The sequence below is a fragment of the Zea mays genome, chromosome 7 (assembly GCF_902167145.1).
Source record: "Zea mays cultivar B73 chromosome 7, Zm-B73-REFERENCE-NAM-5.0, whole genome shotgun sequence".
Classification (NCBI taxonomy): Eukaryota; Viridiplantae; Streptophyta; class Magnoliopsida; order Poales; family Poaceae; genus Zea; species Zea mays.
In genome coordinates, this window is record NC_050102.1 from 178,936,527 (window position 1) to 178,954,899 (window position 18,373).

Genomic DNA, 18,373 nt, shown 5'->3' on the forward strand with positions numbered 1-18,373 from the left:
TAGCTTTAGGTACCTAAATCCTCTTGACCTTCTCCCTTGCTTTAGTACCTCGAAGTCCTTCTTGCCTTCGTCCTCGGTTCAATCAACTACATCTAAGCCATGCACATTAAGTCTCGGCCGCATAGTCAATGTCCATCCTTCAATTAGCTTCACCTATGATATCCATAATCAATATTCACCTCAGCTTATATGGAATATCACACTTGACTCCTTGTGTTGAACTTTGTAAGCTTTACACTAAGTATTTGCTCAACACTTAACACCTCGGTTAGTCCTTTAATTATATTGTCATCCAAACACCAAAACCCACAGGGGACCTTTCAATCTCCCTCTTTTTGTGATTAATGGGAACACAATTAAATCTTATAAAAGAATGGATTTAAAGCACAGTTTTGAATCCTATGATATAAAATGCTCCTCCTAAATATGTGCTTTCATGTAAACCTCAACTTTGGCCTCAAATGCCAAATTGCACATACTTAGGCTAAGTGTGAAGCAGTTCTATATATTAGCATCTGTGGGGTGCATAGTGTCACTAATCAAACCATGATACTCATGACATGAATATGCACACATAGTCAAAGCTTTGCACAAAATAAAGCATTCCACGCATTTTCAAAGTTTTGCACCATATAACCTCATAATACTATGAATAGCATTGAACACCATATAAATACCAATTATAGCTATCATCATGGTAAGCAATGTACATCATATATATACGAAATAAAGTGATACTACACCATGTCCATACCAATTAAAACAACATAGTATTACAATATTAACATCATACCAACCTTATGATCACATTCTAAGCATTATCCACATGATGAGCAATATCAACCAAATCTAATGCATTATCCCATAAGCAAGTTAAGGAAACACACCCTTTGGACAAAGAGAGCTTATCCTCGTAACAGGAAAAGCTTCAAGCTCTTGTCTCTCATTGTCTCCGTCCCTGTTGACTGCAGTTGTTTGGAGTGAATCAAAAGACTGATGCAGCTTTGCTCTAATTAACTATACTGACCATGTGCATAGGGCCGGCCATAGGCGGCATCGAACACAGTTTACACCTCGTAATCTCCATCCATCCTCGCTTAGTTAACATCCCAGCTCCACTACTGTGCTGGACTCCAGAAATGGGAGGCTCCGACGACCACGCCCGCAGGAAGCCGTCCCTGCCATGGACGGTGCGCGTCCAGCTGGCCGCGCTCGCCCTGGTGCACCGCCGGGACGGCAGCGTCCGGCGCCTCCTCTTCTCCCTCGGCGACCTCAAGTCTGGCACCACGTCTCGCCCGGGTGCCTCGGGGGTGCGCTCCGCGGACGTCACCATCGACGCCTCCCGCGGCCTGTGGGCGCGCGTCTTCTCCCCCTCGTCCGGCGCGGACGCGGACGCCGCGGCGGCCCCCGTTCCCGTCGTCGTCTACTTCCACGGCGGCGGGTTCGTGCTCTTCTCCGCGGCGTCCCGCCCCTACGACGCCTTCTGCCGGCGGCTCTGCCGCGGCCTCCGCGCCGTTGTCGTGTCCGTCAACTACCGCCTGGCCCCCGGGCACCGGTTCCCCGCGGCGTACGACGACGGCGTCGCGGCGCTCCGCTACCTCGACGCCAACGCCGACTCCCTGCCGGCGCACGTCCCGGTCGACCTCTCCAGCTGCTTCCTCGCCGGAGACAGCGCGGGCGGCAACATCACGCACCACGTGGCACAGCGATGGGCGGTGGCCGCGGTGTCGCCCACGAACCTCCGCGTCGCCGGCGCCGTCTTGATCCAGCCGTTCTTCGGCGGGGAGGAGCGGACGGCGGCCGAGGTGGCGCTGGACGGGGCGTCCGCGCTGTCGGTGGCGGCGACGGACCACTTCTGGAAGGAGTTCCTACCGGAGGGCGCCACACGGGACCACGAGGCCGCGCGCGTGTGCGGCGAGGGCGTCAAGCTCGCCGACGCGTTCCCGCCCGCGATGGTGGTCGTCGGCGGCTTCGACCTGCTCAAGGACTGGCAGGCCAGGTATGTGGAGGCGCTGCGCGGGAAGGGGAAGCCGGTGTGGGTGGTCGAGTACCCTGACGCCGTCCATGGCTTCCACGTGTTCCCGGAGCTCACCGACTCCGGCAAGTTCGTGGAGGAGATGAAGCTGTTCGTCCAAGAGCACAAGTCCACCAACACCAAGCGTGCCGTCTAGTCTACACTCTACAGATATAGATATGGTAGGCACACGGTCCCTGTCATCAGGTTTACATGACATTTTGGTGAAGAACTCGTGCAAAATTGGATCCACGCTTGGTGGCAAGACCCACTTTATTTGTTCCTTCTCAATTAAAACGAGCTATTGAGTCTCATTAATAACTCTCTCTTCATATTTCGGATGGAGAGAAAGTAAAATAAGAGTTTTCATTCTATTTATTATCTAATTATGATGTTATACTTTCGAATATATTTTCATGGTTATCTTCATGCAAGAATATAACCTCTAAAGCAAGCATGTAATTAAACATAGAGTATATGACGTGTTATTTGTTATGTAAGGTGATAAATCAATAGTTTATCGCCTAGATTTGATCGTACTTATCGAGTCAGCCACACGTGCCTAGATGGGGAGTCACCACGCCCGATACATGATAAAACAGGTCCAATCTATCTCTACGATATTCGACCCGTTGTAAAAAATAACTTAAATAATATTGAATAACTTAAAATAATATTGAATAACTTAAATAATATAAAATGACTTAAAATAGCTGAATATTAGATGGAAAATAATAATTTACACTACTGAAGACTGCTTCTTTATTTCAGATTTCTGAAAGAATAACTCTGTTCATATTTCGGATTTTGGATGAAGAGAAAGTACCAATTTTTCATAATTTTTTTACATTTGGCTCCCTGAACGATGTATTCTTGTTTTTGATCCTTTGCTCGATGGCAAGTGAAAGGGAAATGTGCCTTTGGGCCATTTCTAAGTATGATTGAGTGCCAACGCAAGTGCTTTTATGTTAATCTATGCAAAGTGGTGGACAAAATGCAAATCATGTCAAAAGGTATGTTTCTAGAATTAGTACATTGTTTATGGACTAATGTATTATGTCTAAGTGCTGGAAACAGGAAAAATTGAGTTGGAAAAGAGATGGCTAAGTTCAGCCAAGGTCAGCGCAGTCTGGGTGCATCGGACTGTCCGGTGGTGCACCGGACAGTGTCCGGTGCGCCAGGCTGGCTCAGGCGAACTTGCTGCTCTCGGGAAAAAATAAACGGTGTACGACTATAATTCATCGGAATGTCCGGTGTGCACCGGACTGTCCGGTGAGCCAACGGTCGGCCGCGCGATCCGCGCGAGACACGTGGCCGAGCCAACGGTCGGGAGGGGGCACCGGACAGTGTCCGGTGTGCACCGGACAGCCAACGGCTCCCAGGCGCCAACGGTCGGCTTCGCCAAATAAGGAAGGAGATCCGCACCGGACAGTGTCCGGTGGTGCACCGGACTGTCCGGTGCGCCAGGCGACAGAAGGCAAGAATTGCCTTCCCGGATTGCTCTCAACGGCTCCTAGCTGCCTTGGGGCTATAAAAGGGACCCCTAGGCGCATGAAGGAGTAGACCAAGCATTCCTTGAGCACTCTTGATCACTCACACTCAATTCTTGCGCACTTGTTCGACATTCTAGTGATTTGAGCTCTGTTCTAGTGTGCTAGTCTTTTGAGCTTAAGTCTGGGTCTTGTGTGTGCGTACTTGCTGTGATCTTTGTGTCTTGTGTGAGTTGCTAATCCCTCCCTTACTCCGTGCGTCTTTGTGAACTTCAAGTGTAAGGGCGAGAGACACCAAGTTGTGGAGATTTCTCGCGGACGGGATTAAGAAAAAGCAAAGCAAAACACCGTGGTATTCAAGTGGGTCTTTGGACCGCTTGAGAGGGGTTGATTGCAACCCTCGTCCGTTGGGACGCCACAACGTGGAGTAGGCAAGCGTTGGTCTTGGCCGAACCACGGGATAACCACCGTGCCATCTCTGTGATTGATATCTTTGTGGTTATTGTGTTTTGTTGAGACTCCTCTCTAGCCACTTGGCAATTATTGTGCTAACACTTAACCAAGTTTTAGTGGCTTAAGTTTCAAGTTTTACAGGATCACCTATTCACCCCCCCCCTCTAGGTGCTCTCAATTGGTATCAGAGTCGTTCTCTTCAAGAAAGGGACTAACCGCCCGAAGAGATGGATCCTAAGGGCAAGGGGATTGTGATCAATGACAAGGAGAAGGAGTCATTCGTCAACGAGCCCAAGGATGACAAGCCTACCGACTCGGGCTCGGGCCACAAACGCAAAGATGGGAAGAAGAAGAAGACAAGACGCATCAAGGAGATCGTCTACTACGACGACAGTGATGAGTCCACTTCCTCCCAAAAGGACAACGACGACAACGACTACGAGAGAAGGAAACCGGTTAATTCGAACTTTTCTTTTGACTACTCTCGTATTCCGCAAAGTACAAATGCTCATTTGCTCTCCATTCCACTTGGCAAACCTCCTCACTTTGATGGAGAGGACTACGGATTTTGGAGCCACAAAATGCATAGTCACCTGTTCTCTCTCCATCCAAGCATATGGGAGATTGTGGAAAGTGGAATGAAATTTGATAGCACGGATAGTCCTATGTTTATCAATAAACAGATTCATAGAAATGCACAAGTTACTACTGTGTTGCTAGCCTCCTTGTGTAGGGACGAGTACCATAAGGTGAGCGGCTTGGACAATGCCAAGCAGATCTGGGACACCATCAAGATCTCTCATGAGGGGAACGACGTCACCTTACTCACCAAAATGGAGTTGGTGGAGGGCGAGCTTGGAAGATTTGCAATGATAAGGGGCGAGGAGCCAACCCAAACATACAACCGGCTCAAGACCCTTATCAACAAAATAAGGAGCTACGGAAGCACGCGATGGACGGATCACGACGCCGTCCGCCTAATGCTAAGGTCTTTTACTGTACTTGATCCACATTTGGTGAACAATATTCGTGAAAATCCTAGGTACACCAAGATGTCACCCGAAGAAGTCCTTGGAAAGTTCGTAAGCGGGAGAATGATGATCAAGTAGGCAAGGTACGTGGACGACGCGTTGAACGGTCCAACCCATGAGCCTCAACCCATTGCTCTCAAGGCAACGAGGAGCAAGGAGACGCTACCTAGCAAGGTGGCACAAGTTGAGGCGGCCGGGCTCAATGATGAAGAGATGGCCCTCATCATCAAGCGCTTCAAGACGGCGCTAAAGGGTCGCAAGGGACAGCCAAGCAAGACCAAGACAAAGGGGAAGCGTTCATGCTTCAAATGCGGTAAGATTGGTCATTTTATTGCTAACTGTCCCGATAATGAAAGTGACCAGGAACAAGGGAGCAAGAGGGAGAAGAAGAAGGCATACAAGAAAGCTAAGGGCGAGGCACATCTTGGAAAGGAGTGGGACTCGGATTGTTCGTCATCCGACTCCGAAAATGAAGGACTCGCTGCCACCGCCTTCAACAAGTCATCCCTCTTCCCCAACGAGCGTCACACATGCCTCATGGCAAAGGAGAAGAAGGTATGTACTCGAGATAGTACTACTTATGATTCTTCTAGTGATGATGAATCTAGTGATGAAGAAATAGATTACTCTAGTTTGTTCAAAGGATTGGATAGAACTAAAGTAGATAAGATTAATGAATTGATTGATGCCTTGAATGAAAAGGATAGACTCTTAGAAAAACAAGAGGACCTTTTATATGAAGAGCATGACAAATTTGTAGAGGCACAAAAATCTTATGCTTTAGAAGTTAAAAGAAATGAAATGCTTTCTTGTGAACTATCTTCTTACCATGAGACAATTTCTAGCTTAAGGAGCATGAATGATGATTTGAATGCTAAGTTAGAGATAGCTAGTAAATCTAACTCTTGTGTAGAACATGTTATGATTTGCAAGAGGTGTAAAGATTTTGACATTGATGCTTGTAGTGAACACCTAGTGTCAATTTCTAAATTGAATGATGAAGTGGCTAGTCTTAGTGCCCAACTTAAGACTAGCAAAAACGAATTTGATAAGTTAAAATTTGCAAGAGATGCCTACACGATTGGTAGACACCCCTCAATTAAGGATGGACTTGGTTTCAAGAGGGAAGCCAAGAACTTAACAAGCCATAAGGCTTCCATCTCCACCAAGGAGAAAGGGAAGGCCCCTATGGCTAGTAGTGTGCAAAAGAACCATGCTTTCATGTATCATGATAGGAGACATTCTAGGAATGCCTTTAGAAGTTATGATGCTTTTGATTCTAATGCTATGACTGCTTCTAGTTCCCATGTTGTGCATGATAGAAATGTTGCTAGGAGAAATGTTGTTCATCATATGCCTAGGAGAAATGTTGTTAATGTTCCTAGGAAAGTAATGAATGAACCTTCTACAATTTATTATGCTTGCAATGCTTCCTTTGCTATTTGTAGAAAGGATAAGAAGGTAATTGCTAGGAAGTTAGGGGCCAAATGTAAGGGAGACAAAACATGCATTTGGGTCCCCAAGACCATTATCACTAACCTTGTAGGACCCAACAAGAGTTGGGTACCTAAAACCCAAGCCTAAATTTGCCTTGCAGGTTTATGCATCTGGGGGTTCAAGCTGGATTATCGACAGCGGATGCACAAACCACATGACGGGGGAGAAGAAGATGTTTACCTCCTACGTCAAGAACAAGGATCCCCAAGATTCAATCATATTCGGTGATGGGAATCAAGGCAAGGTGAAAGGCTTAGGCAAAATTGCAATATCAAATGAGCACTCTATATCTAATGTATTTTTAGTTGAGTCTCTTGGATATAATTTGTTATCTGTTAGTCAATTATGCAATATGGGATATAATTGTCTATTCACAAATGTAGATGTGTCTGTCCTTAGAAGAAGTGATGGTTCACTAGCTTTTAAGGGTGTATTAGACGGCAAACTTTACTTAGTTGATTTTGCAAAAGAGGAGGCCGGTCTAGATGCATGCTTAATTGCTAAGACTAGCATGGGCTGGCTGTGGCATCGCCGCTTAGCACATGTGGGGATGAAGAACCTTCACAAGCTTCTAAAGGGAGAACACGTGATAGGTTTAACTAATGTGCAATTCGAAAAAGATAGACCTTGTGCAGCTTGTCAAACAGGCAAACAGGTGGGAAGCTCTCATCACACCAAAAATGTGATGACCACATCAAGACCCTTGGAGATGCTTCATATGGACCTCTTCGGATCCGTCGCCTATCTAAGTATAGGAGGAAGTAAGTATGGTATTGTTATAGTTGATGATTTTTCCCGCTTCACTTGGGTATTCTTTTTGCAGGATAAAACCGAAACCCAGGGGACCCTGAGAGCTCAAAATGAGTTTGAGCTCAAGGTGAAAAAGATAAGGAGCGACAACGGGTCCGAGTTCAAGAACCTTAAAGTGGAGGAGTTCCTTGAGGAGGAAGGGATCAAGCACGAGTTCTCCGCTCCCTACACACCACAACAAAATGGTGTGGTAGAGAGGAAGAATAGGACGCTCATTGATATGGCGAGGACGATGCTTGGAGAGTTCAAGACCCCCGAGCGTTTTTGGTCGGAAGCCGTGAACACGGCTTGCCATGCCATCAACAGGGTCTACCTTCATCGCCTCCTCAAGAAGACGTCGTATGAGCTGCTAACTGGTAACAAACCCAATGTGTCTTATTTTCGTGTATTTGGGAGCAAGTGTTATATTCTTGTGAAGAAAGGTAGGACTTCTAAATTTACTCCCAAAGCTGTAGAAGGGTTTTTATTAGGTTATGACTCAAATACAAAGGCATATAGAGTCTTCAACAAATCATCGGGTTTGGTTGAAGTCTCTAGTGACGTTGTATTTGATGAGACTAATGGCTCTCCAAGAGAGCAAGTTGTTGATCTTGATGAGGTAGATGAAGAAGACGTTCCAACGGCCGCTATGCGCACCATGGCGACTGGTGATGTGCGACCACAGGAACATTTGGAACAAGATCAACCTTCTTCCTCAACAATGGTGCATCCCCCAACCCAAGATGACAAACATGTACCTCAAGTGGAGGCGCATGATCAAGGGGGAGCACAGGATGTTCAAGTTGAAGAGGAAGAAGCACCTCAGGCACCTCCAACCCAAGTTCGAGCGACGATTCAAAGGAATCATCCTGTCGACCAAATTTTGGGTGATATTAGCAAGGGAGTAACTACTCGCTCTAGATTGGTGAATTTTTGTGAGCATTACTCTTTTGTCTCTTCTATTGAGCCTTTCAGGGTAGAAGAGGCCTTGCTAGATTCGGACTGGGTGTTGGCCATGCAGGAAGAGCTCAACAACTTCAAGCGCAATGAAGTTTGGACACTGGTGCCTCGTCCCAAGCAAAACGTTGTGGGAACCAAGTGGGTGTTCCGCAACAAACAGGACGAGCACGGGGTGGTGACGAGGAACAAGGCTCGACTTGTGGCAAAAGGTTATGCCCAAGTCGCAGGTTTGGACTTTGAGGAGACTTTCGCTCCTGTGGCTAGGCTAGAATCAATTCGTATCTTGCTAGCATATGCCGCTCACCATTCTTTCAGGTTGTACCAAATGGATGTGAAGAGCGCTTTTCTCAACGGGCCGATCAAGGAGGAGGTGTACGTGGAGCAACCCCCTGGCTTCGAGGATGAACGGTACCCCGACCACGTGTGTAAGCTCTCTAAGGCGCTCTATGGACTTAAGCAAGCCCCAAGAGCATGGTATGAATGCCTTAGAGACTTTTTAATTGCTAATGCTTTCAAGGTTGGGAAAGCCGATCCAACTCTTTTTACTAAGACTTGCGATGGTGATCTTTTTGTGTGCCAAATTTATGTCGATGACATAATATTTGGTTCTACTAATCAAAAGTCTTGTGAAGAGTTTAGCAGAGTGATGACGCAGAAATTCGAGATGTCGATGATGGGCGAGTTGAACTACTTCCTTGGGTTCCAAGTGAAGCAACTCAAGGATGGCACCTTCATCTCTCAAACGAAGTACATGCAAGACTTGCTAAAGCGGTTTGGGACGAAGGACGCCAAGCCCGCAAAGACTCCGATGGGAACCGACGGACACACCGACCTCAACAAAGGAGGTAAGTCCGTTGATCAAAAAGCATACCGGTCAATGATAGGATCTTTACTTTACTTATGTGCTAGTAGACCGGATATTATGCTTAGCGTATGCATGTGTGCTAGATTTCAATCTGATCCAAGGGAGTGTCACTTAGTGGCCGTGAAGCGAATTCTTAGATATTTAGTCGCTACGCCTTGCTTCGGGATCTGGTATCCAAAGGGGTCTAACTTTGACTTGATTGGATATTCAGATTCCGACTATGCTGGATGTAAGGTCGATAGGAAGAGTACATCGGGGACGTGCCAATTCTTAGGAAGGTCCCTGGTGTCGTGGAACTCTAAGAAACAAACTTCCGTTGCCCTATCCACCGCTGAGGCCGAGTATGTCGCCGCAGGACAGTGTTGCGCGCAACTACTTTGGATGAGGCAAACTCTCCGGGACTTCGGCTACAATCTGAGCAAAGTCCCACTCCTATGTGATAATGAGAGTGCTATCCGAATAGCGGAAAATCCTGTTGAGCACAGCCGCACAAAGCACGTTGACATCCGGCATCACTTCTTGAGAGACCACCAGCAAAAGGGAGATATCGAAATGTTTCATGTTAGCTCCGAGAATCAGCTAGCCGATATCTTTACCAAGCCTTTAGATGAGCAGACCTTTTGCAAGTTGCGTAGTGAGCTCAATGTCTTAGATTCGCGGAACTTGGATTGATAGCATACATGTGTTTATGCCTTTGATCATGTTCCTTTTGCATTTTGTTGTTTATTTATGGTGCTCAAGTTGTACAAGCACTCCCCGGACCTCACAAGTCTGTTGCAAAGTGTGCACATATTTAGGGGGAGATGTGTTACAACTTGACCCTTTGAGACTAACCATATGCTTGAGTGTGCTCGATTTAGTCTCGAAGGAGGATTGAAAGGGAAAAGGTGGACTTGGACCATGCAAGACTTCCACTGCACTCCGATGATAGGGTAACTTATTCCAAGTTCATCTTTATGATCTTATTGCCTTTTACTCTTAGTTGAAGATTTTGGTGAGGCAATGAGGTTAAAGGGCCACAATTGATCTCGTTTTGGTGCTTGATGCCAAAGGGGGAGAAAATAAAGGCCAAAGCAATAAATGGATCAGCTACCACTTGAGAATTTTGAAACCACTTGAGAATTTTGAAAATAAGAGAATAGAGCTTTTGTTTTGTCAAAATACTCTTATTGGCTCTTTTTGTCAAAAGTTGGCTTCTTGTGGGGAGAAGTGTTGATTGTGGGGAAAAGGGGAGTTTTTGAAATCTTGAATCAATTTCTCTTGGAATGACTCTCTTTATGTCTTAACATGTGTGTTTGACTTAGAGATAGTAATTTGAGTTTGATTTGCAAAAACAAACCAAGTGGTGGCAAAGAGTGATCCATATATGCCAAATATGAATCAAAACAATTTTGAGTTTTCATTTGCATTGATATTGCACTTGTTCTAGTTGCTTTATGTTGTGTTGGCATAAATCACCAAAAATGGGGAGATTGAAAGGGAAATGTGCCCTTGGGCCATTTCTAAGTATTTTGGTGATTGAGTGCCAACGCAAGTGCTTTTGTGTTAATCTATGCAAAGTGGTGGAACAATTCAAATCATGTCAAAAGGTATGTTTCTAGACTTAGTACATTGTTTATGGACTAATGTATTATGTCTAAGTGCTGGAAACAGGAAAAATTGAGTTGGAGAAGAGATGGCTAAGTTCAGCCAAGGTCAGCGCAGTCTGGGTGCACCGGACAGTGTACGGTGCGCTAGGATGGCTCAGGCGAACTTGCTGCTCTCGGGAAGAAATAAACGGTGTACGGCTATAATTCACCGGACTGTCCGGTGTGCACCGGACTGTCCGGTGAGCCAACGGTCGGCCGGGCCAACGGTCGGTCGCACGATCCGCGCGAGACACATGGCTGAGCCAACGGTCGCGAGGGGGCACCGGACTGTCCGGTGTGCACCGGACAGTGTCCGGTGCGCCAACGGCTCCCAGGCGCCAACGGTCGGCTTCGCCAAATAAGGAAGGAGATCCGCACCGGACAGTGTCCGGTGGTGCACCGAACTGTCCGGTGCGCCAGGCGACAGAAGGCAAGAATTGCCTTCCCGGATTGCTCTCAACGGCTCCTAGCTGACTTGGGGCTATAAAAGGGACCCCTAGGCGCATGAAGGAGTAGACCAAGCATTCCTTGAGCACTCTTGATCACTCACACTCAATTCTTGCGCACTTGTTCGACATTCTAGTGATTTGAGCTCTGTTCTAGTGTGCTAGTCTTTTGAGCTTAAGTCTGGGTCTTGTGTGTGCGTACTTGTTGTGATCTTTGTGTCTTGTGTGAGTTGCTAATCCCTCCCTTACTCCGTGTGTCTTTGTGAACTTCAAGTGTAAGGGCGAGAGACTCCAAGTTGTGGAGATTCCTCGCGGACGGGATTAAGAAAAGCAAAGCAAAACACTGTGGTATTCAAGTGGGTCTTTGGACCGCTTGAGAGGGGTTGATTGCAACCCTCGTCCGTTGGGACGCCACAACGTGGAGTAGGCAAGCGTTGGTATTGGCCGAACCACGGGATAACCACTGTGCCATCTCTGTGATTGATATCTTTGTGGTTATTGTGTTTTGTTGAGACTCCTCTCTAGCCACTTGGCAATTATTGTGCTAGCACTTAACCAAGTTTTAGTGGCTTAAGTTTCAAGTTTTACAGGATCACCTATTCACCCCCCCCCCCCTCTAGGTGCTCTCACCAAGGCGTATGACTCTAAAGTACCGGTCAGTGTGTTGAGTTATGTTGCCCTGGCGACCGATGTGACACCTAGCTTGACGCCATAAATAGTACAAGATCGGACTTCCACTCTATCTTCTCCTTTTTCCTTTGGCTCCGTCCAATGAGACTTATTAGGTCCATACAACTACTCTTTGAAAAAGCACTTACGCCCACCATATGGCTGCATGAGGATACATTAATAAATTTATGGCCAAACTGGTAAAATTGCGGACATATGTTATAAACACGCATAATTATTATTGAGACATACAAAGTGATGTTGAGTCTCCAGATATATCACGATACAACCTCTGCAATTGCACAAGGGCAAAGATTCCAGTCGTGTATTTGTGGCTAGGTCCTCCGTCATTGGCGCGGGGTCGAAGGAGAAGGAACCCACCGCTTAAAACGCTCATGTGTATCCCTCTGAACCAATTATCAAAAAGGAGTACGAGGGTCAAACTTATTAGGACTGTCGATCCACTAGAAAAAAAATAGCACTTCTCATAATCCTTCAAGAATGAAACGAAACATTACCAAAAAATCTAATAAAAATAGAAGTTTAAACAACATACATTAAAACTATTGCATGTGTAAAAGCAACGAGCAACTGTGTCTAGATGTCTCGATTGAAATATTATGAAGATCAAGAGGAACATGAGCATCCTTACTAGATGCATTGAAATTTTTCATCTACGATATGATTGTATATTAATACCACTATAGAAATACAATATAAGATTTAAACTTATAAATAACATGGTACGTATAGTTTCAAAACCCTAACGATTTTTAAACCCACCATTCAAAACCTATCTAACAAACCCTAACCACGATATAAACGAAGGAAGGTGTAATGAAAGCCTGCAGAAGACGGGTGTTATTTATTTTAATTCGAACTTTATAGCTAGTTTGAGAACATTATTTTTTCAAAGTAAATTAGTTTTTCTTAGTAAAATAGAAATCTCTTGAAAAAATAGTGTTCCCAAACACTATTTTAGCCCTAGAAATCCTCTAAGAAAATGGTGCTTGAGAACACTATTTTTCCAAGGGATTTCTATTTTGCTAAGAAAAAATAAACTAATTTTTCTTGGGAAGATACAAATCCCTTAGAAAAATGAGATAGAAATCTCTTAAAAAAATAAGGTTCCAAAACTATCCTTAAATTATAATAGTGCCTTGAACATAAAACGAGCATTGTATGAAGGACCAAAGGAATATCTATGAAGCAAAGCAAAAGCAACGGAACCCAGGAGTCTGCATGCAGTTTGAAATAGTACAGAAAACAGGGCACGATCTTCGATTACAAGTGCTCCACAGAGAGAAGTCAAAGATGAGTAAATGAGACCCTGAGCTTCTTGTCCATTGCAGTTTAAAATAGAGGTGGTGTTGTGTGCGGTCGATCCTAAAACAGTGCTCGACCCAATCTTATTGGGCTTCATAAAAAAACAGAGAACGAACGCGTGTCAAAATGCTCCAAGACAACAGGCAACAACGCCAAGCATGGGTTGAGAAAAGGTTCAGCGGGCAACCGCCTTCTGAGCATTGTGTGGGAGGATGTTATCGGGAAGGATGAGCTGGGGCGGGATCTCGCGGACCACCCCAAGCATCGAGTCGTACTCCTCGTCTTTGTGCGCGTACTTCTTCCTCAGCATCTTCTCGAGCTCAATCTCGTCGAAGCTCTTGGCGTTCTCGGCTGCATGGACCTGGGCTAGGTTGATATAGTTGGTTGCTGATTGAGCGATGAACGCAATCTCCTCTTCTGTAAGCTTCCTTAGGAACTTGGCAGGATTACCGACCCAGACCTGACAGTGTCATGAAACAGAAACTTCAGCAACAAAACCACATAACTGAGGATTCTTTATTTTTTAAGGAAAAAAATATATGTGCATACTAATGTTCTCTATCCACAATCGCAGCAACCATACACCAGTTAAATTATTAAACTCAGAATCCAAGTTCTGATCATAACATGGCACTTGCAGAATAAGCATGCTAATGTTCTCTGCAGAATACATGTGCCCCCAAGTTACTAAGCCACTTAACACAGCAACATGGGCTGTTGAGCACACAGATAACTAGAATCTTCCAAATAGGTTTGTTTGAAAGTTCTATGCAGGTAACACGGCAATAACTGGTCAAAAAAGCACACACGAATACTGGCATAGAACCTAAAAAGGCAGATCAGTCTAAGCATCTTTCAGTAGGGCACCAACAGACAACAGTAGAGCATAGTGCCAGACACTCTTTGTTTGTAACTGCAATTGTTCCTTGCTGAAAAAAAAAGATGTACTCTAAGGTTCTAGCTCACAAAAATGGGTTGCAGTGTTCTTTTTGTAGAAGGAACATGCACATAACTAATCTTACAAATATTATGCTTTGAGTTCCATCTTAGTAGTATAAAGAACATTAGCTAAAACTACTGCCAAATAATGAAATTTTGCAATTTTTACATTTAGTAGAAAACAGTCTGATGAGAACATAATTAAGTAAATAACCTCTCCAGAAGGAATCCTTGTATTCTGCTTAACAAGAGATCCTGCACCAACCATGCTGTGCTTTTCAACCACCACTCCATCAAGCAGAGTGGCACCCATACCAACAAAAGCTTCATCCTCAATGGTACATGCATGTAATACAGCACTGTGACCTGTAAGAAATACAGTTCGATCAGTTGTATAAATTTGGTCGATCATCCAGGCTAAATGAAGCTCCACATTTAGCAGGAATATACTAAAAGGTTATTTACTGACCCACTGTCACGTTGCTTCCAATTATGGTTGGGAGGACCTTCCCGCTAATGTTAGCTTTTGAAACATGTACAAGGGAATTGTCTTGTATATTAGTACCAGATCCAATATGAATGCTGTTGACATCACCTGAAGACAAGAATAAAAAGCAAGCAAAATTTTACATGCACAGAAATTGATTTCAGATAGAAAATTATCCTACAGGCACAAAAACCATGTTGTATTCTCACCATATTGACTAGTAATTATAGAAAATGTCAATCACATAATAACCCAGTCTCAGACGTATTTAACAATTAACAAATCCTGTTCTCTGACAAAGTTGCTGTCTTGCTGATGCCCATCCAAAAATGAAAGTATGTGATGCTTCAATAATAAATGCTTACAAGCTGTAGATTTTGAGATTGCCTTAAATTTGTGTAGGTTCGCATGGTATACTCTTAGTATTTGAATGTCAATCACTATGGTTTGGGTTTGAATATGGCAGTTATTTTTAGATGTACAAGCCAAAGTGATAAACAAGCATACTTTTAACATCTTCTCTCTTGGATGGAATATTAACTTCTCAGTAACATATTGTGGTGATGCAACAGGGTCTAAGCCTCATAAACTTGATACTGACACAAAAATTGGTGGCTACTATAATGAACCAAATGATTATTCCCGAGCACCCTTATTCCTTAGAAATGTTTATATATTTGGAAATCTAACAGCAGTTCACCAGTATGTATGATAGTGTCCCACAGCCGACAAATAAGTACTCTAAACTAAGGGGGTGTTTGGCATTGCTCCGGAGCAAAACTCCAAGGAAGAGCTGACTAGAGCCAGCCAAACACCCCAACTTCAAAGTTGTACACTCCATGGAGGTTTGAGAGCCGCCGTACAATTTTTTGGAGTTTGAAGGTATTTACCTGCCGCTGCCACTAGTTATGAGAAAGCAACCTAAACTACAGAGCAGAGCTGCTCCACCCAGAGTTTTGGAGCAAAGCTGCTGTGCAGTGGAGCAGAGCTATGCCAAACATGCACTAAATGTTTCCCACTGCTTAGTTTCATTGGTACGTCAGATATACTGAGTGCAACATAGTATTCTACTGAACCGTTCTGCGTTCATGACCAAGACCACGAAATGAAACACACCGAATAAAACCATTATGACTACAAGCATTGCAGCTCAGAGAACATCTAACATGTAAAAAGCATACTGTTCAAGGGTTTACCTCTCAATATGGATCCGTACCAGATTGACGATCCATGACCAATCTCAACATCCCCAATGACTGCTGCACTGGGAGCAACAAACACATCTCTATGGATCCTTGGCTCTTTCTCAAAAATATTCATGATTGTACGATGCCTTGAAACTGAAAACAGCATTCAAGCCAACTAGTCAGCAACTAATATTTTTGCAAATCACAGGAGTCATAAATGCATGAATTAAAATGCATCATACATACACATCAACTAATATGAATTAAAATAAAATGCATCATGGTGCCAAAATCATGCAGATCCCTGATAATCCAACAGTTGGAGCATAGTGATGCCAAGAAGAAATACCATTATTATGATGCTAGGGAAGAGAGAATAGCATATAAGTTCGCTTGAAACAGGAATGTCAGTTGGACATATTAACCAATGCTTGTTGCAAATGACTTCCACAGGAAAAACTGCTAACTACAATGGGAACATTTCATGATTGCGTGACCACACGTCCACACTAGAAACAAAGGCAACGTATAAGGGGGGGGGGGGGGGGGGGGGGGGGGGGGGGGGCATAGTAGCTAGTGTAAAGGACAGCTCATATAAGCATTATTCAAATAATCAAACCACATTATCAATATACATATCTAATCCATCTTTGCACGAATGCTATTTCGGCTTTATTAAACTTTGGGCACATCCCCAAGTGTGAGGACAACAAGGAGCGCGGACGCCACTGATTCAACCTGATCTGGCACTAGCAGGTCCTAAAAGGCGAACACAACGAACTGATAGATGGCATACATGTACCTCCACGACGCATAAAAATGATTACACGAGGACCCGATTCCACCCTTTTGCGAGTAAGAAGCAGCCACAAGGTGGGGGCGAGGAGGCGGAGGAGCAGGGGAGAAGAATGGAGCGGGAGAAGGCGCATGTTTACCCTGTTCCTCGACGCGGAGGCCGCCCTGGATGGTGGATCCGAGGCGGTCCATGGCCTGCCCCGTGCCCCGGATCCACTTGCCCACCGTGAAGATCGCGCGCCCCAGGGTACCCATGCCTCCTCCTGATACTTTCGCGCGCTCGCTTCCTCCACGGCTTGCTCGGATGGGTGAGGGCTCGCCGCCGGCCGCCGCGCGCGCGGGTGGGGTTTAATGGCGTGAGGAGGCGAGACGGCGGAAGAGAGAGAAGAGGGCTGCCTGCGGCAAGAGGCAGTGGCCACAGGACCCGTAGGGGTAGGGAGAGGAGGCCAGGCGGTCGATGGACCTGGGCCTTGAAATGTTGGGCTGTTTTGTTTGCTCTCCGGCCAGGATCTAATTAAAAGCAACTCCAATAGTTACTGACAATAGTTAATGAAAAAAATAGCATGTCGGACCTGGTACTTCGCTGTGCTAGAAAAGGGAAAAAAATAAACATGTAGGTGTAAAGAAATCAATGATAAGTGTGTTTAGAAAATTGCTATCGAGTTGCCAATCTAGAGAGTAAATAGTGTTGGATAGCAAGTGTCGAGAAAGAGATCATCGGTCTTTGGGGCCCATCGGTCAGCAAGCGCACTAAGAAAAAACCTCTAGCAACTGGGCCCACTGGTCAGCCGAAGAAAATAGGTAACGGCTATCCTGGAGGTGCTCGTCCCCGGACGAACCCCACGGCACCGAGCCTACAGTCAGGTGTGGCGGAACCTAACTGGGGCAAGGCGTGCCGAAGAGAAACCACTCGAGTGGATCTCGCGCCTGACCTAAGACCGACCCGTCATAAATGACCGGTCGCATTAACTGTGCCTGGCGACGAGCTACAACGGAGGCGTCGGACCGTCTTCCACTTAAGACCTAAGAACCCCTCGGGCCACAGAGCACTCATGACCTACGAACCTCTCAGACTACGGCACATTTATGGCACGTGCACCCTCTGGTCTGTGGCGCACTCATGGCCTATCGGGACTAGGCCTAAGTGAAAGTCGCCTAGAGGGGGGTGGATAGGCGAAACCTGAAAATTAAAATTTTATCCCCCAACTAGATCCCTTGATTAGTGGTTAGAACAAGATATACAATTATCGGAGTATAAAAACTAAATCCTTGCTTGTAAAGAGTATTGCTTTCAAATAATGCGGAATTGATAAATCAATACTACTAATAAGTCTATGAGAATAAAGCAAGAGTGCTTAGACAAGGAAGAGCAATAACACAAGTGTCGGCGTTTCGAGACCGGGGGGTCCCTGGGCCGACGAGTGAGTGTCGCCGCGTGCCCCAGCCCAGATGGGTCGAGCGAGGGCGAGCGCGAAGGGGGGAGAGCGAGGCGGCCGGAGACCGGCGTGAGAGAGGTGGGAATCCCGCAGCCTTCGTGTTCGTCCCGCGCCCAGGTCGGGTGCGCTTGCAGTAGGGGGTTACAAGCGTCCACGCGGGAGAGGGAAGCGAGCGGCTCCAAGCGAGCGCCTGTCTCGTCCTCGCGTGGCCAACCCTCTCTAAGAGGGCCCTGGTCCTTCCTTTTATAGACGTAAGGAGAGGATCCAGGTGTACAATGGGGGGTGTAGCAGAGTGCTACGTGTCTAGCGGAGGAGAGCTAGCGCCCTAAGTACATGCCGTCGTGGCAGCCGGAGAGATTTT

At 45.7% G+C, this 18,373-nt stretch overlaps 2 protein-coding genes across 2 annotated transcripts; one reads left to right on the plus strand and one right to left on the minus strand.

The window, feature by feature from the left end:
* Positions 1-694: 694 nt before the first annotated feature.
* LOC103633497 (probable carboxylesterase 18) lies at positions 695-2,400 on the plus strand. Its single transcript, XM_008655183.2, has one exon. The coding sequence runs from the start codon at positions 1,029-1,031 to the stop codon at positions 2,169-2,171; it is 1,143 nt and encodes a 380-aa protein (XP_008653405.1). The 5' UTR covers positions 695-1,028; the 3' UTR covers positions 2,172-2,400.
* Positions 2,401-13,068: 10,668 nt separating this feature from the next.
* Positions 13,069-16,943, minus strand: LOC100382844 (Gamma carbonic anhydrase 2 mitochondrial). Its single transcript, NM_001175541.1, has 5 exons — positions 16,717-16,943; positions 15,791-15,934; positions 14,577-14,702; positions 14,322-14,473; positions 13,069-13,628 (listed from the first exon to the last, which is right to left on the minus strand). Exons 1-5 carry the CDS (start codon positions 16,829-16,831, stop codon positions 13,344-13,346), a joined length of 822 nt encoding a protein of 273 aa, NP_001169012.1. The 5' UTR covers positions 16,832-16,943; the 3' UTR covers positions 13,069-13,343.
* Positions 16,944-18,373: the final 1,430 nt, after the last annotated feature.